The following is a 22037-nucleotide window of genomic DNA, read 5'->3' as shown; positions in this document are numbered from 1 at the left end:
TCTAAATTTTCACGATTACCTGTGTATCTGTGTGTGTTGTGATTTTCCTGTTAACTGCAGCTGTTTTTCCGGCTGGACTCGAATTGCGCAAGCGCTGCGCTCTGTAGCAAGAAAAACTGTCTCTGAGAGTGTAAGGATAGTAATTGAAAGTTTGAAAGCCACTGTAATGAGTAAACCATTATTTTTATGATACAAATATTCTTCCTTATTCAAAATTTTATAAATTCAATAAAAGTTTGAAAGCAACTTATTTTGAAAAAAACTAAATTTATGCTATTTTTGTTGTAAATAACTGTAAATGAAAAAGACAAAGTTTGTTAATTGTAGTCTTTGCTTCGTACTTTTCGCATGAAAAAAGTTTTTTATCATTCCCAATTTATAAGCTAACATTAAAAAGCAAATAAGTTGAGAAGTTATAAATCAGATTATTGCCAGAATTAAATAAAAATTAAGAAACCGCAATGTCGTTAAAAAATTATTATTTTTTACTTTTCTTTCCTTACTTTTGACACATATTTTTAATATTTAAAAAAAAAAAAACTGTAGTTATTATTGTATTCACTGTATTTACGGTTATTTTCACGACTGTTTTTATCAATTTATTAACGGTATTTGTTTTTGCCAAGAAAAGCACCATTTTGTAGTTACCGTAAAAAATTTTTAGTAGCACTGTATTATACTGCACACATACATACATAGGATGTACCAGCACACCTTGCCCTCTGCGCTGAGCGAAGCCTAGCCACATAACGGTAAATAGAGAATACTCATACGTACAGGATTATTGCACTTGAGCACGAGACACTGCCAAACAAACAAGCCGACCCACGAATACACACACACACAGGCACAGAAGTTTCGGATTTGACACCACCAGCAGCGCTGCTTGCGCGTTCAAGCTTCGTGTTTAGTCGTTTTTTATTTGCCTTGCTGTCTGGATGTGGATTTTCCAGCAAATAGTCAAAGCCTCTCAACGTAAAGCAGAAATAAGTGAATAAAGTTAAATTAAATAAATTTTAAATAAAATTGTAATTACAAAAACAAAAAAAAACGCTACAAACACTTAACACATACTAAAAGAGGAATATCGAAACTTGCGACTTGTGTGCGTTTTGCCACTAGAGCGGCTGCAAAGCGTTCGTTGAATACAGAATTTCACAGCAAATCGAATATTCATTGAAATTGAAATAAGATTTTTAGAATTAAAAATTTAAAAATTAATGCTAATGTAAACGTTAACGTCGCCAGCCACATTAAACAAATACAAAAAGTAATATACTACACACAAACAAATACCAACATACAAACAAATAAACGTCTATAAAGTGCAGCATTCGGTCAGCAGCGGTAGCAAAAGCAGCCAGCGGCCGACTGAGGTCAATCCAAACGCGTGCAACCGGAAAGAGGAAATCAAATTTGGCAAAAGTGCGACTTGCTTTGCGTTGCCCAACCACGGACAGCGCAGCAGATACAAAAGCAAAAAGAAAAACAAAGCGTATAATTATAAAATATCACCAGCGTCGGCGGCAGTGCCAAGGAGCAAGCGACAAAATCAGAGATCAGCAATTGTGCGCGCGCGTGTGTGTGTGTGTTTTACTGCGCGACGGGCTTTGTTTTTGTGTTTATCGCACGCCCAAAGCCGAGTCCATAAATATTTGCCATTTGGTGCTTAAGTCGCCTAAAAGCGTGCTACCGCAAATAGTTGCTGCCAGCGTGTACGCCTAAAAGCAGGCTATAGCAAAGCGTTAAACTGAATTTTTGCCAATCCGCGCTGCGAAAAGCAGAAATTTTGAGTGCAAACTTCTGCGATTTTTCGGGTTTCCATTTGGATTTTCGCGTGATTTTAGTTATTCTAGTACCGTTATAAATTATTACTCTTGGCTACGTGTGTACTCCATCGGCCGTTTAGCGAGCAAAAACAACAACATCATATGGTGTGCGGTTTGTGGGTGTCATCAGTGGCCTTTAACGCCCTCTGCACAAACAACAACAGTAAGTTCATTGTGGCAGCCACCAACAAATGTGCTAAAAACTATACAATTTTTGTTCGCAAGTAATGTGTCGGCTGAAAAGTCACGCATGGTTTTCTAGAAGGATTCGAAGTTGCGGCTGGTGGCTGAGTACTTTTCGAAAATGAGCAGTAATACGCTGTTTTGCTTTAGCTGTGAATATTGAGCCAAGGCTAATGCTTTTTATATAGATCTGGAAGACCCTATACTTACACTTACTCAAAACTATCGATATTGTTCTTAGTAAAATCATCAAAATTGATTTCGAAACGTGCTGATACCACAATTATGGGATAACGTGCATCTTTCGACGTTTCGCATTAAATAATTCTGTGTAGTAGTTTTCAAAAATGTGCTTACTTTTTCTTGATCTCGTTTATATCTAATGACAAAATACGAAAAGACTTTTTCGACTACACATATTTATACATTTTTTTTTTCGAAGAACGCAGAATTTCATACAAATATTTATAGCGAAACTAATATAAATAATAATAAAATATATAAATTATAAAAATAATAAAAATTTTAAGCTTACGAGCTTCAGAAACACTTTAAAAATTACAGGTTTAAAAGATTTTTTCAAAATACAAAAGAATTGTCGGCATTACATAAAATTTATTAATACTATTATGTGAAAGAAACAAAATTTGCTTAAAAATGTCTGAAACTTTCATATGTACATATGTATGTGTGTATGTATGTCTATAGGATAAGTTCGAAAAAATTGTTTGAAAGAAATTGATTAAATTTTTCGAAATTAAGTCCTTAACTACTCTAAAAAGCCTAAATTTCTATACATATTCTTCTCTAACAAAAATTTAATTTTTCGAAATTAAGTTTTCTATTTCGAAAATTCGAAGTTTTGAAAACTGCATAAAAAGCTCAAATTTCTATACAAAAGATTTCCAAGTAAAAAATGCGTGAGGAGTATTTCATAACTCGTAGGATTTTTTGAGTTGTAGTCAAGGGTTGTAGGGGTCACACCACCACTATTTACTAAAATGACAAAAATAGCTGTTCGTGATGGAAATTTTTTGATCTGAAATAATCACAATTGTTGAGTAGTGTAATTATTTTTGTTGCTTGTATACTAGTCTTTCGGCTTTGTAGAACTAATATCATGGAATTTTCCAATAGTGATAGTTTTTGTAACGGTACATAACCTAATATGAATTTTTTGTTAAATTGATTATAGATGTTAAATTGTTTTCCATGCAAGCGCTTAAATCACCCCGCCACCCACCCGTGCCATTCATTTTTTTTCGGTGAGCATAAAATTGCTTTGCTGGCATTTTTTATTGCTGCTTGAGTGCTTGCCTGCCTCCCTTCAGAAGTGAAAAGCTCAAACTGCATGTTTTCTCATCATGCTACCGTTTAAAGTTACTTTAAATCTCGTGTAATTAGTTTCTGTTTCTGTTTTCGTTTCTACTTTTTTGCTTTTGATGTCTTTTCTAGTTTTCTTTTATTTTTTTCATTGTAAGTTTTAAATTGCAATCAATTTACTTGCGTATCTTCACTTGAAAGGATTCCCCACCCACATTTTCGACTTCTTCGTGACTGAATTGCTGCTTTTTTGATGTTTTGTTGTTGCTTTGCTTGCTGTTTGTTGGCTACTCGTATTTTCTGCAAATTTTGCAATTTTCGTGCTTTTGTTTTAAACTTTTGTTTGTCTCGTAAATGCATCACTTCGTTATATTCATTGCATTCGCAGAGCAGGGTTTCCATTTCATGCTTCGTTTATTCGCCGAACGTTCTTGCTCCTCGCTCACAGTATCATTCGTCCGGCATCAGCGCCATTACACGCACTACTTAACCATATCCGCTTATGAGTATGTACATTTGTATGCGGACATAGAGACATACATACATACATATGTATGTATGCTTCTTAATTTGTCCTATGAAATGCACATTCGAGATTATTCCAGTTGAATTTGCTGGTATTAAAATTTTGGGTCGATACATTTTGATTAATTAATGTTTGAAATTCGAATATTAACAAATTCAACTCTATATTAAAATTTTTAATTTTGAAATGTATTTTCGAAATTAGATTTCAACTGTTTCAAAATTGGTATTTCGAATGTTCGAAATTCGAATATAAGGGAATTAATTTTTTTTACTTTAATACTAAAATTTGTGATTTTGAAATTTTTATTCGAAAATAGTTTAGAAATTATAGTTTCGAATTTAATAATTTTCGTTTAGATTTAACTATTAAAAAAAATTAGTATTTTAAATTAAATGTTCGGAATTCAAATAATAAGAAAATAAACGTTTTTACTTTTATGTTAATGCTTTGTAAAATTTTTATTCGAAATTAGTTTAGAAATTATAGTTTCGAATTTAACAACTTTCGTTTTTAAACTTTTGTTCGAAATAAGATTTTAACTATTTTCGTAAAATAGTTTTTCGAAATTAATGTCCAAATTCAAATATTAGAAAATTCAAAATTTTTACATCTGTATTAAAGGTTTTCATTTTGAAATTTTTGTTCGATATTGGTTTAACTATATTCACAAAATAATTTAAATTTAATATTAAAATTCATATATTAGAGAATTCAAAATATTACTTCTACATACCTATGTATGTATATTAAAAGTTTTCGTTTTGAAATTTTTGTTCGAAATTAGTTTTTAATTATTTAAAAAGTGGAATTTAGAATTTAATGTTCGAAATTCTATTATTAGGAAATTTAAAATTTTAATTTCTCAATTATTAAAAAAAATTATTTTGAAATTTATTTTCGATTGTTCGAAATAAGTTTTTAATTATTTAAAAGAATGAAATTTAGAATTTAATGTTCGAATATTAGGGAATTAAAATTTTTCATTTCTCTATTATCGAAGTTTTTGTTATTTCGAAATTTGATTTTACGTTTTTACATCATAAATTTTTGTTAAATAATTTCCAAAATTTGTTGTATACATATAAATGTCTGCTTATTTTCACGTTCTCTGCGCTTAAGACTTGTCATTTGCTGTCCTCGCGTTATTTGAATATTTAGCATTTCTTCTGACGTTAATGGCAGTTCTATTATATTTTCTTGCCTTTCCAATAAATCTGCTGTTTTGCCGCAATGTCCTTGACCGTTGCCGTTGCCTCAAACCTCACTATTCCAACGCGTCTAACCTCACTCTGCTCTTCAGCCGCCACAGCCTACCCACTAAAACGTGCCTAAACGCTGCTGCCTCTAACACTTGTTGTGCATGAGCTCTGCCGTCACGGTACTTTTTTCTTCCATTTCATTTTATTTTCTATTTCATTCGCCGCTTTGCGCTCTGACACGGCATATCTACCACTTTTGTGTGGAATTATAAATTTTTTACAACTATTTTCCACTCTATTTTATTCCTCATTTGTGACATTGCGTTTTACAACGTATTTGCTTACGCTACGCTGCGTTGCGTTGTGTGTGTATGTTGATCCTTTTTAATTAAGCAAAATATATAGTGCTGATTGCCAAGTAAACAAGCATGCCATTTCCTTTGCGCCCAACAGCAGGCTTTGGATTTTTGAATAATTTATGCAGTGAAGCGTGCGAGTAGGTCATACGCTGTGGGGGACGGGGTGTTGCCGCTATGCATTAAGTCAAACAGTTACCGTATGGCACAAATCACCGGGGAGCACAGGCAACCAGCGGTTAGAAAATGCTGTTGACAGCCTTGAAACACATAAATATACATATATGTATGTGACCAAATTGGCGACACTGTAGTCCACAGCTAGGCGCTAAGGGGTGTTTGGTGTATGTAGATGATGTGTCATTAATAGCACTGCGGCTACTTTTTGTTGATTTACTTAAATATCAGGTGCGAAAGTCAATACATTTAGGGGGTTACTTTTACTTTTGACTTATGCACGTGTTTATTAAAGCGTTCAAGGTTCTGGCGTGACAGCGGTAATTCTTGAAACCCGTTGTAACTGCTTTGCATTAAATATTAATATTAAAAATTGCCGCTGACCACGGCACTTTCACTGCTAATAGGCGCGTTTGAAGGCTGCTAAATTGGTAACCGTTTTTATTAGGCAATCAACATGCAAATGTCAGCTGACTAATTTGACTGTTGTCATAATTTAATTTTAGAAAATACAGCAGATTGTGTAAATTATAGAAATATAGTAAATTTATTTATAAATTTATTATTAAAAATTATTTTTTAATTTTCAATCATAATATATAAATACTCGCTTCTTTATTTGCAGAAACACCAGTATTCAAAGGAGCACCACCAACTCCACCTCAACGGAGCAAGTTGGTTAGTTCGTGCATGAATTCACATAGGCGATACTTAAGTCATAGGTAAGTAAGCCACACACGCCTACTTTCAATAACATATTTAATTAATCTATTCCCATTTAAACACAACCAGCGCACCAACATACGTTTTAGTTGTCAAAAAGCGGCTCAGTCCAAAAAAACAGAAAAATATTTAAAGAAAATTGCATACACTCTCCGCTGCCTGGTGTTTCTATATCCTTGCAAAAAAAAGTCAAGTAATGAGCAGCAAATGCGCAATTTAATTTTCCAGCTTAAACGGCCATTAATTTCTCCACATATTTAGCGTGTGTGCGCATATTTAAGCAATTTAAGCGCTTGCTGGCTGCCACCATTACACTAGCAGCACAGCAAGGCGTTCTCTGTGTGCGACAGGCGCCTGTGTGGCGTTGTCCGCACGGACGCGCTTTACCCCACTTTATGACGCTGTGTGCCGTTCGGTGTACTTAACACTGGCTGACAGCGCTATGTCAAGAATTTCATTCAATTTTTAAGTCATATATCCTCATGTCAAAAAGAGGGGCTTATAGCATGTTGGTGCGCCTAATGGCTTTCAGCGCTTTGTTGGCTATTGGCAACTGGTATGTGATGTGTGCCTTGTAGATCATAGATAAATCAAACTCACGCCGCTTCTAGTGCAGGGCTGGCGCACGCTTTTGTGAACTTGTCTGGGGTATTTTGAATAAATTTTTATTATTGATTGTTTTTGGGTATTATGTTAGAAAATTTAAAGATTTTGTTGAAAGGTGTTCAGTTTTCGGACACATTTTCATTAAAAAACGTTTGCATGTGCCCTAAAGTTAATAAAAGGTGTAAAGACAACGTTTTTTGATAAAAAAGGTATGCAGCTTTTAACTTTTAAAAGGAAACGTCGGACACATAGTATAAAAGTGATCAGCATGACGAGCCTGTCTGTCTGTATATACTTACAGTTTTTGAGAAATCGATTTGAAATTTTGCATCTTTTTACTTCAAAACACTGCTCATATGTCGGAATCGCCGATATGGGTCCACTATATGATATAGCTGCTATACAAGCTGATCGATCAAAATGAAGTCCATGTATAGAAAAACTTTTGATTTGATAAGATATCTTTACGAAATTTGGCATGGATTATTGCCCAAAGCAACAGTACAATCTCCGTATAAATTGTTCCACTCGGACCATTATAACATATAGCTGGTATACGAGGTTTTATAGCTTCAGTGCAACATGGACTAAAGTTTTAATAGTTTTTTTTTCAGATACTTTTTTCTAATTTCTTTTTAATAGTCTTTTATTCAAATAATTTCAAGTTTTTCTAATCTAATCTCCACCTGTGTTTTCAACTCTCTTTCAGGACTTCAAAATTTTCCAGTAACAGACATCGGAAGCTGCAACCTTTTAGAGAAACGTGAGCCAATCGCACATCATTAGGCACCACGTTTTCCAATTTTTCCAAATATTTATAAAACATAATTGTAATCCAGATATCTAGCAGCAGCAAACATATAGCACTAAAACTGATAAATGTAAAAAAAAAACAACTAAAAGAAAAACATCTTTCATAAGATACAAAAAAATTTACAAATATATTTAACAAAAAAGTCCAAAAATTCACTTCCAACCTCAAAGTGGGGTGAAAATTGCATAAAAGTTTCAAAAACTGGAGATTTAAAAAGCAGAGCACATAACAACAAACAATATAAACAAGCAAGTAACAGCCAAGCGTGATTTCCAATTGCGCATTGTGGTTTGATTCAAAATCGAAGTAAAATCCAAAAACCAACAACAAAAAAGCACACACAGCCGTCAAATTGCAGTAAATTACAAAAAAAATTGACAAACAGTGGAAGCAAAAGCACTCGCAGCGGATATTAACAAGAAAATCATCATAGCAACAGCAATAGCACCGGAAAGCAACACCACTGTCATAATTAGGAACCAATACCAAGCGCCAATTGAAGTGAAAGGAAAAGCGAACTTCATGAATTTATCAATAAAGAAATACAATAAATCAAAAAATAAAAATTTAAGTACCATAACGTCTTCGGCATCGTCTTGGAGGGCGTTTCGGTGCTACGACGTCGAAACGACAGCATACAACGTAGAAGAGCAAGCGTACGCCGCAACCGGAGCAGCAGCTGCCGCAGGATCCACAACTAACTTACTGATGTACAGTGCCATCAATTGGTCACCTTGTTGAGGTTGAAAGCCGAATGCGAACGTAAGCCATAATATATTATCTATATATAGTATAACGGCTAGAAAGCGCGAAGCGAAGCAGCAAAACGAAGTGCGTGTCGCCGAAGAAACTCGTACGCAACGCACGAGAGTTGTCGGAAATCGCTAAAGCAGAAATCAAAAGCAAAATTTTAATTTTCAGCTAAATCTGTAGCGTTTATTACCCATTCTCAGTTTTTATATGAAAACAAGAACAACAAAAACAACAGCAGAGAGTAGTAGCAGCAGAAATAAACTCTAAAACCAACACATCGCGAGACAGCAAAGTGTGAGCCGCAAACTAAAATAACCATTAATAATAAAAAATATATAAAATTTAATATCACCGAGCCGCAAGCGCAAGCTCAGCACTTTCGTCGACGTAACAGTTAAAAGGAATATTGCCAAAATTACGCACAACGAGCAGCGCGATTTATTATATACTGTATATCTTTACAATTCTTCTATACGTAAAAAACGCAAAGCAAAACGCCAACAACAACAGCAACAGTCAATCAAAAACATTATTCAAAAAACACAAATAAGATTAATATAAAAACATCTAAGGAAGCACAGTAAGAAGGAAATAGCAAAAATGGGTTCTGTTAATGTGAATCGTAATGTCACCGACATTTTCTACCGTTATAAAATGCCACGCTTGCAAGCTAAGGTCGAGGGCAAAGGTAACGGCATCAAAACCGTTATTGTTAATATGGCTGAAGTGGCACGCGCCATCGGACGTCCGGCCACCTACCCGACCAAGTATTTTGGCTGCGAATTGGGCGCTCAAACACAATTTGACTACAAGGTAAGACATTCTGGGCGGAAGTTTATTTTGTAATGTTAGCTGGGTTGCAGAAATTATTAATAAAACCCATTTTCTTTGCAGAATGAACGTTTCATCGTAAATGGCTCCCACGATGCCAGCAAATTGCAGGATCTGCTCGATGGTTTCATACGCAAATTCGTCTTGTGCCCGGAATGCGACAATCCGGAGACCGATTTAACCGTCTCGGCTAAGAATCAAACCATTTCGCAAGCATGCAAAGCTTGCGGTTTTCATGGTCTCTTAAAAGTCAATCACAAGGTTAACACGTTCATTTTGAAGAATCCGCCAACCGTCAATCCAGCTGCACAAGGCTCCTCATTGACCGAAGGTAAACGTTCGAAACGCGGCCAAAAGAAGAATGGTGAGAATGGCGTGGATGGTGATAAAGGTGCCAGCAACTCTGGTGGTGAGTCGGATGGCGGTAGCGGCAATCAGGCCAGTCAAACCGAGGCAGAAATTAGCGCTGCCATACCGGAGAAGAATGGTGATGACGATGATGATGATGCCAATTGGAGTGTCGATGTGTCCAAGGTAAGTTGAAGGCTGCGAAATTAAAACCCATAAAAACCAATGCTTTCTCCTTTTCGACATACTAGGAAGCCATACGCGCTCGCTTGCAAGACTTGACCGACGGTGCCAAGGGCATGACAATCTCTGATGACTACGATAAGACCGAAAAGGAGCGCATTGACATCTTTTATGAGTTGGTCAAGAAGAAGCGCAATGCCGGTGAGCTCGACTCCGTTGCCGTACACAAGGAGCTGATGATCGAAGCTGAGCGTCTTGATATTGTACACAAGGCAACTCTGGTCTTAGCCGAGTTGCTCTTCTCCGACAACATTACACAGGAAGTGCGCAAGAATCGCAATCTTCTGCTGCGCTTCACACACAACAATCCTAAGGCACAACGATATCTCATCGGCGGTTTGGAGCAGATAATCGCTTTACACGCGGCCAAACTGATGCCCAAGGTGGCTGGCATTTTTAAACTCTTCTATGATTCGGACATACTCGAGGAGAAGTCCATACTGGAGTGGTCACAGAAAGTGAGCAAGAAATACGTTTCAAAGGATGTGGCCACTGAGATACACGAGAAAGCCAAACCGTTCATACAATGGCTGAAGGAGGCCGAGGAGGAGGAATCCTCGGAAGAGGACGAAGACGATTCCGATGTGGAGATTGAGTATAACGATCGCGCACGTGTAGAGCCATTGAAGGCAGCCGCTGTGGCCACTGCTGCCAAGAAGATTGTCGACGATGATGACGAGGGCGAAGAAATCGACATCGATGATATATAAAGAGGGTGTGGAGAAAGAGCAGTAGCAGTAGCGTATGCGCAGTTCAAGGCAGCGGCTTTGCAATTGAAATGTGAATAATCGTCTGCGAATTATTGCTAAAGCAACCGTAGTTTTAAATCTTCCATTCTTTCTCTTTGCGTGTTTTTTATATAAGTTTGGACTTTATGCGCTCTGGTGCCAATTAGGCATGAAAAAGCAGTGTCTTTCACACGTCACATTACATTTTGACTGTATCTCTGTCTACAAATATTCCAAATTTTATCTCATTTTTCATTTCGCTTGCTGTACACTACACCAATAACATCCTAACTGCTGCAAAAATTATCGGTTACTCTCTCTTCTATATCATTGAAATCTTTATTTTTTGATTTATGACTTTATTATATTTAAGCTTTTTTGTGTTAACGGTATTTACACGTAATTTCAAACGGCAGAAACTAAAGACGCAGCTTCGATTTTGTCTCGACGCCTCACAAACACCGTACACAGTAAAAAAAATATTTCTACTTACTAAAAAATGTATAAATAATATTTATAACGGTACTTATATGCCAACTCCGTACACACATACATATACGCCATATTGTTCTGTCTCTACGCTTTTCACACGATAGAAACGCCGAGTGCTTACTTTTCCGAAAATAAAACTTTTGCACTAATACTGAAGCCAAAACGTTGCAGAAAGCTCAATTATGAAGTAACACACATCCTATTTCCCAATATTGCCTATATTTGTCGCAACAGTTGAACACACAACAAGGAAAAGGGCACCAAAAAGCTTTAGCGTTTTTCGAACTGTCGTAAGTTTTGAAATTTATTATGCAAGTAAAAAATGTAAAAAAAAAATACAAAATATAAAAATGTAAAAAAAAACAAAGAAATGCTGTTATTTACTGAAAAGTGAAAAAAAAACGTGATTGACTGTATTTGAAGAATATCGAATGATTTTGAAATAAACAAAAAAGTTAGAAATAGTCCCAACAAAAACATGCCTGATGTCAAGGATAATAAATATTCTCAACAAATGTCAATTTTTACAGTTAAAAACATATATTCTTTGTAGTTAGTTTGTATTTCGCAGATGCATACAGTTAGGACCCGAATACTGTAGAATATTTATATGAGAACCGTTATAGCTGTGAAAAAGCAGACTTAAGGATATTGGTAAAAATAATCAGAATCAGAATCTTGGTGATGGCGCACAAAATGAAAACGGATTTCAGTTTTACAATGATTTCATTCGTGTAAATTTTTTAACGGTAACAAACCTGTACTTTTAATACACTAAGTACTCATAAATCGTAATTTCAGGCTTGTTTTTGCAATCAGCCTCAAAATCTTATGAAACGATCGCAGTTTTAGCCAGCAGCAGCTTATAATGATATCGCTCTATGAATATCAGGTGATGCTAGTCGGAACTGCAGAAACTGCTTGGAACCCTTATGCCAATATTAACCGAATTACAAAAGTTTAAGAACTAAAAATAACAAGGAAATGGTTCTACTATTTTTTCGTCACAACAGTAACCAAAGCAAATTACTTCTAGGTTTCTGACCTATACAATTGTGCCGTTTTGGGTGAGTATGGTGGACTTGTTGTTGTTGTAGCGGCAAAAAACATCTCTGAATTAATTTGAGCGAGAGATGGTATCTCTGTTTAGTTCTGCAGCTCGAGGTTACGAGTTCTCGAGAGAAAGGTTCTGCGGAAGATTTATGGGCCTTAGCGCGTTGGCCACGGCGAATATCGCATTCGATGGAACGATGAGCTGTATGAGATATACGACGGCATTGACATAGTTCAGCGAATTAAAAGACAGCGACTAAGCTGGCTAGGTCATGTCGTCCGCGTGGACGAAAAGACTCCAGCTCTGAAAGTATTCGACACAGTACCCGCCGGGGAAAGCAGAGGAAGAGGAATACCTCCATTCCGTTGGAGGGACCAGGTGGAGAAGGACCTAGCTTCGCTTGTAATCTCCAATTGGCCCAACCTTGCGAAAGAAGAAATGATTGGCGCGGTGTTGTTAACTCGGCTATAACCAGTAAGCGGTTTCTACGCGTACAAAGAAGAATTTGAGCGAAAGCTGCCGAACTGGCAGTCCTTGGCCGTATAAAAATGAACGACTCTGTTTCTGCTAGCATCCAAACTACAGGGCATTTTAAACCGAGTCTTGCTCCAGTAGTACTAAGAAAGACACTATACCAAGTGTTGTTGTAGCGGCAGAAAATATTCCTGAAGTAGTCTAGGGGGAATGATGTCGAATTCAAAGTCCTTGGCCGGTTAAAAAGCCGGCTCATTTTCGGTTCCTTAGACTTGACTGTAATTGGAACGCACATACCTCCCTGTCTGATTGATCTATACATGCGGAAAGCTGGAATTGCTTCTTGAATCGTTCAAAACTACGTCTTGGTCTTGTAACAGACTGAAACACTTTGCTAACTTGACATTTACATGCTTACGTGCTTCTTGGCACGCATGAGACTAACTGCTTTGTTTATATCTTGAAGACAACTCTTAAAACTCATATGATACTGATTACACCCTGTCGAAACGGTTCATTTCGTGCACTTACAGCGAGGCGGAAACTCCTTTCGTTTTGGGAAATGGAAAAATCACGCTCAGATCTTTGTTGAGTTGAGAGAGAACTGCCTTATTTTATGTGAAAAATATCACTTGTCTTCTAAAATTTCTTCGTAGGAAAATTAGAACGTAAAATTCTCAAAACATTTTAAGTTATAACCACTAAAGTAAAATCAGCGCCTTGGGGTAGGCAACAAATTGCAGCAATTCTACACAAGCTGCCTGGTAAAAAGTGTATCCTCCGTTATTCGTTCGAGAGAAAGCTTTCATTTGCGCACGAATACGGTGACGCTAAGCACGAGACACGATGAAATGGAGCGTATAGAGCACACAATACAAGGTGAGCGTAAAAATGTGAAGAGCGAGCATACCTGTAAAGGTTGTTGTTGCTTTTAGTTGTGTTGTCAATGTTCTTGTGTTTTGTTTTAATTACAATCGGTTAACCGTTTATATGAGATGTTGCGAATTCGAGCTGCTCAGTTGGTGCGTGGCGTTGCGACAGTTTGTTAGTGGCTCATTGCCTTCGCTGCTTTGCCGAAGACATGAATATTTAATGCACGGAAATTGAAATGTATTCAACATACGAACACACATGCGGGAATAAATTGCTTGCTTCGTGAGTCGTGTCGTAGTGTGGGCATGAAAAAGAAAAGGAAAAAATGTATTTATTAATTGTTAATATGCAAACAAAGTGTTGAGCGAACAAGAATCTGTGAAAACTAAAAGAAAATAACAAACATCTGTGCAAAAAATAAATATTTCGCGTTGTGCGTAGCAGCAGCGAGAGAACTTAAGCGTAACAATAAATAAAGTAAGCAGCGAGCATTAGCTGAGCAACGAAAAACGTGTTCCGAGCTCAAGCGTAAGCGGGCTGGTGGCAGGCGGTGGCTGCGGCAGCATAAGATCAATAAAATTCAGCACCGGTGGAGGCAGCACGTCACAAGCGCATACAAATCTGCTTGAAGAAACGCTCGACCAACGAGAAATCGGAAGTCATTAAACGTAAGTGCATCTCATTATTTATTTTATGCAATTTTGCTTTTTTCTGTATTAGTGTGTGCTTTTCGTGAAAAATTATCTTTTTTGCGCTCTTCGAATGCTCTTGTACATAACAAGCTTTTGCTGAACGAAGGGCCAGCGTTATTTTGAAAATAGTTCTTCTATAACTTCTAAAAAAAAAGTTATACACTACTTCAACCTTAATTTTTATAGCTTACTCTGTACCGAGAGTACCTATTTTATTTATAGAACGTTAAGCAAAATGATGAAATATATGTTCTGTAGTCCATTAGCTGACTCAGGCCTTATCCACTAAGTCATCCTTATTGGGTTCTAAAAGCGGTTGAGACGATTGCTTCCAAATTATGTAAATTCGTACGCTAAGTCTTCCAAACGGACCGAGAACTATCGCGAAACGCATTAATAGCTGGTTGAGGAGGAAAGAAACATTGGCTTGAACATTAGTTTCGACCATAACAAAACAATAAGTGACTATTCTGCGGAGAGTTCCCCCAAAAGTTAAAAATTATACATTATTTCCATCATAAGTGACACTCCGCGAAAAAACGCACTTTGAGTTGTAAGTACAAAATTATGTAGTTAACGATATCGTTCAGAAATTTGTCACGGTTCCTTTTTTCGCAAAGAAGCTGCTCATTTGTTGGAATTACCGACGTCGGACAACTATAGCATATAGCTGCCATACCAAGACACATATTTTTATACCCTTTTATGTTATAAAAATTGCCTCTGTGAAGGGTGTTATAGTTACGTAAACTATTTTTTATTTTTTTTACTCATCTGACTTCCTAGTTCTAAGCGATCTAAAAATATATACTCATATTTTTCCACAAAATTTCCGATATGCTGTTGCGCTGCCTCTGATTACTTGGAATCTATAAATACTTCTAACTTATTTGCTCCCCATTCCCCGCAATTGATTTATTTTCTTTACCAGCAGGTGCAGACCTGTGTACATGCACATGTGGTACGTGTTGTTTTTATTGTAAATAAAAAACTTTGCACGCGTTTCTAAGTTATAAATATAGATATGTTAGCAAAGTTACATACAAACAATTTTTAACGCATGTTAGAAACCAGTTGAATGAAATCTATATGTATGCATATAAATATTTGCACACAAATGCTATATTTTCGCATACGTCCAAAGAAGCGTCCAGTTCGGCTATTTATAAACCAAATGCTTGTTCTTTTACGCATCATTATTCCATACGCAACTATTGTTATAACACGTTTTCAACGTTTTTGCTTTAAAATAGCTTTTATAGACCATACCGAAGTTCACACATAAACATATAACTTTTAGCCATTACACAAACAAAGCTCGGCAAGCTTACTAATGATGACTTGTAAATATTTTTGTACTTCTGTCAACTTATTGCGTCCATGCATCTGGCTCACATGCAGCCTGCTTACAAGCGCTTTTTTCACATATCCTTTGCTTGGCCAGCTGGTTTGTATGCATATCAAATCTACTGGGCTTATGGATTGCTTTATTGAGTAAAATATAGCCGCTTTTGACGCAGCGTCAAATGAGATTCCATCAGACATTTTCGGTAATTTTCTATTTATCGCGTTGTGATGAAATTTATTGTAGGGCTTTTAAGTGACGAATTTATTAGGGTTGTGGGGAAGTAGGGCTGCTAATTAGCTGGGTTTTTATTAAATAAAATATGTTGATTGAAGTGGTGATGATTTGACTTCAATTGAATTTATAATAACAAAGTAATATGGCGTTCACACTTTGGCAAATGTTTAACAACCGCAATCTATTATTTCTACAATTATAGGTAAACATATTTCCGCTGTACGTACAATGTTGTACCCTCGATTTTTAAAGCTAAGCTTTATTATTGCTTTAATTGCAAAGACGATTAAAAGGATTAAGCACAATGATGTGTCGTGTATTCGGTAAAAAGATTTTCAACGCTTGATTATGTATAAATACATGCTTGCATTTCGCAACCATAAAAATAATAATTTTTAATATTTAAAAAAAAAATATAAACAAATATGCACATAAACTAAAAAAAGCACTTAATTTTAAAATATGACGTTCAAGCATTTAGTTTTTTTTAACAATTTTTAATAGAGCAATAAATAAGAGGATTAGGTCTAATCTAAATATATTTAAAAAAGAAACATCTACGCTGCCATTATAATATAATTTTGCTCGACACTAATAAAACTAAAGCAGATTTCTTATTTTTTATATCATGAATGCCTCGTCTTTCATAGTACTTCTTGCCGACTGGTGCTCATATGTATTTACATGCTTATACATATGTATGCGCATATAACTAGTGCTATAAATCAGTAACTAATTTGCAAAATCACATTTCATCAAAAGCACTAATACTTCTTAGAAAGAGTACTTGTTTTTCTTGTTATTAGCTATTTATTTATTACGTTCTACATACAAATTTATCATTGTCCATGTTTTTAAAAGGGAACAATTAACGATTTGTATAATTTTTCAACTGTTCGTACTAACGTTGGTAAATGATTAGCGAGAAAATCATTCTATAAAGTGTATTCTTCGTAAATCGATATAAAAATATCGTTTTAATAATGATATGCAACAACAAAATATATACACCACATTAGCAACAGAAACAAAATATTAAATAATTTAATTTTAATTTGGTGTTGTTTTTACGTATAAAATAAGTAATAAGTAACTGTTTTACGACCGCTTCCACATGTAAATATTTTTAAGAAACAGAAAATTTATAGAATTCTGTTATCATTTCTGTTTCTGTTACTATTGTTGCGTTTGTGTTCTTTAATTTGAATTTTTAATTCTCATAAAAAAGCCATGCAAACATAAGGAAAACTTAAGATTAAATGAATATGGCAAAATGTGATTTATTATATACTGTATTCGTCAGTTCCGTTATTGTTTGGCCAAAAAGTTATTAATTTATAGAATATGTTTCATAATTTAATACTTACATATCTCCAATTATAGACGCGTGCAAGATTGTTAATTGGCGCTACTTGAAATCGAAAGCACTGCTTTCCGGGGGACATATTTGCGCTTATGCAGCGAAAGCGCACTCAAGAGTGGACGCCATGTTTGTTTAGACAGTTATCTGTTATTTAGTAAAACACATAGACCTCTTTAAAATTCTGTTTGTAATTGATGTTTTTTGTTAATAGTATTTTTGATAAACAAGAAGCAAGTCCATATTAGACTCAGGTTACTAGAGATCATCGCATATCAATCGCGATTGCGCATATCAAACGACTGCTTATTCAATAGTTCTGCTCAATGTTTATCTGAAGAGTTTTGGAGTATCGTTAGATCAAGCGAGAATCCAAAACTATGGTCTTTTATTAAATGTTTTTTTTAACTAGCTTAAGAATTACAATCCCTTCGTAAAAGGGGAAAGTTAACCACAGCACTTTCGAATTTTTAAAATCTGATAAGAGACTTGCAAAAACCGGCATTATCGTTGAGAGAACGCAGTTCTAACGCGATTTTTTTTGAAAAACAGAAGAGCTGTGCTTATCAATTTTTTACCCTGTTTTTATAAACCCACTAAATTCTTATAAATAAATTATCTTTGCGTGTCATTTTGCATACAGTTCGGTGGGTCATAAAGATTAGCCGACTCGAATGTTGATATATGATAAATAATTAAATACATATTTATAGAGGTATACACCGATAAGGAATTTATAGCTTCATCATGTCGAAATACTTGAAGATGTAGTTACGTTTGATTTAGATAGCGTTAGTCTTCTACAAGTCGGGAACTTTCTGTAATAGCGCTTTAGATGATAGAACAGAAAACAAGAGTGCTTCATATTGCAAGGTTGTGATTCTATTTTCCGCCTTTTTTTACTTTTTCGCTTTACAGACTTAAAAATTCCCCGCAGAATGACTGCCGTCACTATGGATGTGAATAAACTGCCACACTCTCAGGACGGCATTGAGGTGCAGATGGATAGTTTAGACTCGAGTCATGCTTTCACGAACTCGCTCGAGGAGCCCATTCCGCCCAAATCCAACGTGTTCAAGTCGAAAATTTTCATCGTTGCCGTTACCTTTTCTAGTGTACTTTTTACCATCATGTGCATCGGTTTTTTGGTACACTATGAAATGGCCAGTGAGGTCTATGCTGGCGAAGACATACCCTTCTGGAATGTGCAGTTGCCGCCGGAGCAAAAAGTGTGGTATGAGAAGGGCATTGAGGAGCTAAAGAATGCGCTGAGTCGTGAAATCAATCGGCGCCGCGCGAAGAATGTTATACTCTTCGTGGGCGACGGCATGGGTCCGAATACTGTGACAGCGACACGTATTTATGGTTTCAAAGAGGAGGGTTTACTTAGTTGGGAGCGCTTTCCGCACATGGGTTTGCTAAAGGTGGGAGCTTTTTATTACCTCAAATAACTTTTTTTTACATTTTTTGCGTCTTACAGACATATTGCGCCGACAAGCAGGTGCCTGATTCGTTTTCTACTGCCACGGCGCTTTTTGGTGGTGTTAAGGTCAATTATGAAACGGGTGGTGTTGATTCGAGCGTCTTGCTTAAAAACTGCAGCGCTTCGCTGGATACTTCGCATCATGTGCAGACAATACTAAAGTGGGCTCAGCTGGATGGCATGAATACGGGTTTTGTGACGACGACTCGCGTAACACACGCAACGCCAGCCGCTTTGTACGCGCATACATCCGATCGCCGTTGGGAGTGTGAGGCTAAGATGTCAGCGGAGGCGCAACAAGAGGGTTGCAAGGACATAGCCAGGCAGATGGTGGAGGATGAAACGGGTCGAAAAATAAATGTGATTATGGGCGGTGGACGTCAAATGTTAGTTTCCGGCGTGACGGACAACCCAGCCGATCCGATCGACACTTGGGGCTGCATATCAAAGGACGGACGCGATTTAGTGACCGACTGGAAGACCTACAAACAACAGGCTGGTGAACGCTACGCAGTTGTGCAAAACAATGGCGAACTTAATGCATTAAACGGTGACTCCGTGGACTATGTTTTGGGCATTTTCGCAAATGGGCACTTGAAGTATGACCACGAGCGCGATCGCAGCGACGCGGGTATGCCATCGTTGCGCAACATGACTGTGAAAGCGTTGGAGGTGTTGAAGAGTAAAGACAAGGGATTTCTGCTAGTAGTGGAGGGTGGCATGATTGATCAAGCACATCATCGCGGTACAGCTAGACGTGCGCTCTCTGAGGCGCTGGCGCTGAATGAGGCAGTCGATGCAGCGGTGCAAGAGATGAGGTGAGTTGAAACATGCGGTTCCAACAGGACGGCATAAAAAATTAAAGAATTTTCTAAATCTTTTAAATTTCTAATTGCAGTGACCAGTTGGACGAAACTTTGATCATCGTAACCGCTGATCATTCGCACAGCTTAACTATAAACGGTCATCCAGAAAGGGGAGCTGACATACTCGGCGTTGCTTCAACCTCCAAGACGGAAGGCACACCATATACAACACTCACTTATGGCACCAGTTATAAAGGTTTCCAAGCCGATGCTAATGGTAATCGCGTTGATCCTACCACTCAGGACACTACCGCTTGGGAATATACACAACAGGCGGCTATAAATACCGATGAAAATTTGCATGGTGGCTCCGACGTCACAATACATGCTAAAGGTGCGCCTAAGCCGAGAATTACGAAAATTTGGTCAAACTTTAATATCGTTTTTTTTTTAAATTTCATTTCAGGCGCCATGGCCTACTTGTTCCACGGTGTACACGAACAAAGCTATGTGGCACATGTGATTTCGTATGCACTTCGTATCGGCCGCTTTCGTGATAGCACTATTACGGAATCGTTGGCGGAACTAATGCCGTTATAGTATAAAATTAAATTGGCATAATTATTGGATGGTGCTACGCATATACAAATTTATATCGGCATACAAATAAAGGACGTTACACACACTAATTATTTCTAAAATTTCGTTAACCTACAGTTGAAACTTTAATGCGAAAATAGAAAATTAATTGCGTGTAAGTGTGCGAGTTGTTCGTTATAGATAAGAAAATTTGTAAACTAGATTAATCGATTATTTATTAATTGTGATATTGTATGCTATTGTTATTTTAAGTTAAAACAGAAATAAAACTGACGAAAATATTAGAAAGGTAAAATAAAAATGTAAAATATGGTATTTCCTTTCAGCATTATAATTATAATTATTGAATTATAGTTACTTTAAAAAAACTTCTAAAATTCAAATTTTGGAGATATTATTGCAAAAATACATTGAATATCTCGAAAATAACTGTAAAATTGATTTTTTTTTAAAGCGAAATCAAAATCTATATGCCATGAACACTGGCAAATAAAATTAACAACAATTGGCTATGGTAATACCGTCGTTGTTGAAAATCCAATCAGCTGATAGGGAAACAGTGTTGCATGTTACTTTTTTGGTGAGCCAACAAATGTTTGTGAACTAGATTATGTTCACATTTTATAGTTCATAATTTGCCCTTAAATAAATACGGAAAATATTGTCTTCAAAGAAAAATTGTTCAAATTATCTGCTTTCAAATTTCGTAACTAAAAGTTATTATATTTATTGCGTATAAACTATTTGGGGCAATAATTGTCAAAGATGGCAACACTCAACGGCGCGACTTGCTCGCCTGCTGATTACTTATTTTAATCAGTGCAATTGGGTTTTAAATCGCGTACAGCTGTTTAATTTATTAAATGCTGGAGTTTTATAAGAAAAAGTTCTTTTGATTTGTGATAAATATTAACTGAGCAATAACTAAATTTCCCACCTTCTGCAAAAGTTAGTGAAGCAAGACGAACAGCCAACTACGAGAAAGGTGATTGTAATTTTTTGCTGTACCGTAGAGTGTCGTATGGAGTAGCTGATATTGGGAAATATAGCCTACTTACTTCTTTTTTAATAACTTTACATATAGTAAAGTATTGAGAATGAAATTAGAGCAACAAAAAACAAATTGAAATACATACATATGTAAGTGTACATATGCTATTGCGAACATTTGGAAAATTGTATTTGTATACGATGATGCAGTGGAGTATAATACAATGCTTGACGTTATTTATAGTGAGCGGGCAGAGGAATTGTAAGGCGCCGGCATAACTCATTAAATTGTACTAGTGTAAACTGCATTGTACTGAAGTAGTCATAATCGAAAATGAAATACATTGTGGTGTTATAATGGCAAAATTCCATTTGACCAGTGCATAGAAAAACCGCAAACACTTTGGTGGCGGCTGTGTCTAAGCTATAATTCTTATGACATCTGATTGCCATTTTACGCTGACTGAATTACAACGTTGACTTTCTACGCTAACCAGTGTCATTAGGTACAATTTATATTACACATTTTGTCCTCATGAGCAGCACCCATTTTTACTACTTGCCACACCACCTGGTACATGTGACGCTCCAATTTCAATACAGTGCTCTTGCATAACTTGTCATGAAAACATGTTCTAAGGAAATGAAACTAATTTTGGTTTTAATACACCCACGCGTATTAAGATTTATGTGTTATTTGTGTCTGGAAACAATTTTAAAACGAGTGTGGAAGTGTCTTCTGGTCATGGCAGCAGTTTTAATGCATAATGCCATCATTTATTTCAAACTGTTTTATGTAGAGACACGGTGCTGTTTTGTAGAAATCTGTAATCTATTGCTCGCTTCATGTGACTACATGTAGTTATCATAGTTGGCATATCTTCCTAACTTGCAAAGTCCAAGTGTATTGTCGCTTAAAAATATTAAAATACATATGTACATCCACGTTTGCGAAAGTGGGTTCTGGCTTGTGTGCGCATTAATTTAAG

At 36.3% G+C, this 22037-nt stretch overlaps 4 protein-coding genes across 6 annotated transcripts in view; all 4 read left to right on the top strand.

The window, feature by feature from the left end:
• Positions 1-929: 929 nt before the first annotated feature.
• On the top strand, positions 930-8063 carry LOC120773592. The gene is made up of 3 exons (XM_040102586.1): positions 930-1992; positions 6222-6318; positions 7635-8063. The coding sequence occupies exons 1-3, from the start codon at positions 1932-1934 to the stop codon at positions 7690-7692; spliced, it is 216 nt and encodes a 71-aa protein (XP_039958520.1). The 5' UTR covers positions 930-1931; the 3' UTR covers positions 7693-8063.
• LOC120773591 (eukaryotic translation initiation factor 5) lies at positions 7703-11561 on the top strand. Its single transcript, XM_040102585.1, has 3 exons — positions 7703-9305; positions 9387-9857; positions 9923-11561. The coding sequence occupies exons 1-3, from the start codon at positions 9093-9095 to the stop codon at positions 10622-10624; spliced, it is 1386 nt and encodes a 461-aa protein (XP_039958519.1). The 5' UTR covers positions 7703-9092; the 3' UTR covers positions 10625-11561.
• A 2019-nt stretch (positions 11562-13580) lies between these two features.
• Positions 13581-20373, top strand: LOC120775359 (alkaline phosphatase). Its single transcript, XM_040105518.1, has 5 exons — positions 13581-14203; positions 18088-18593; positions 18650-19470; positions 19551-19852; positions 19925-20373. Exons 2-5 carry the CDS (start codon positions 18108-18110, stop codon positions 20056-20058), a joined length of 1743 nt encoding a protein of 580 aa, XP_039961452.1. The 5' UTR covers positions 13581-14203; positions 18088-18107; the 3' UTR covers positions 20059-20373.
• Positions 20374-20868: 495 nt separating this feature from the next.
• Positions 20869-22037, top strand: part of LOC120775361 (ceramide synthase) — a 38582-nt gene continuing 37413 nt past the window's right edge. The window contains exon 1 of one of the 3 annotated variants that reach the window (XM_040105520.1): positions 20869-21043. The gene's annotated coding sequence lies outside the window, so the exon portion shown is untranslated. Of the gene's footprint in view, positions 21044-21081; positions 21199-21377; positions 21555-22037 lie in introns of those variants that run through there. The other 2 variants (XM_040105521.1, XM_040105522.1) reach the window with 2 other exon arrangements.

The sequence above is a fragment of the Bactrocera tryoni genome, chromosome 4 (genome assembly GCF_016617805.1).
Source record: "Bactrocera tryoni isolate S06 chromosome 4, CSIRO_BtryS06_freeze2, whole genome shotgun sequence".
In the NCBI taxonomy this organism is placed as follows: Eukaryota; Metazoa; Arthropoda; class Insecta; order Diptera; family Tephritidae; genus Bactrocera; species Bactrocera tryoni.
This window is presented reverse-complemented; position numbering and strand designations above follow the sequence as displayed.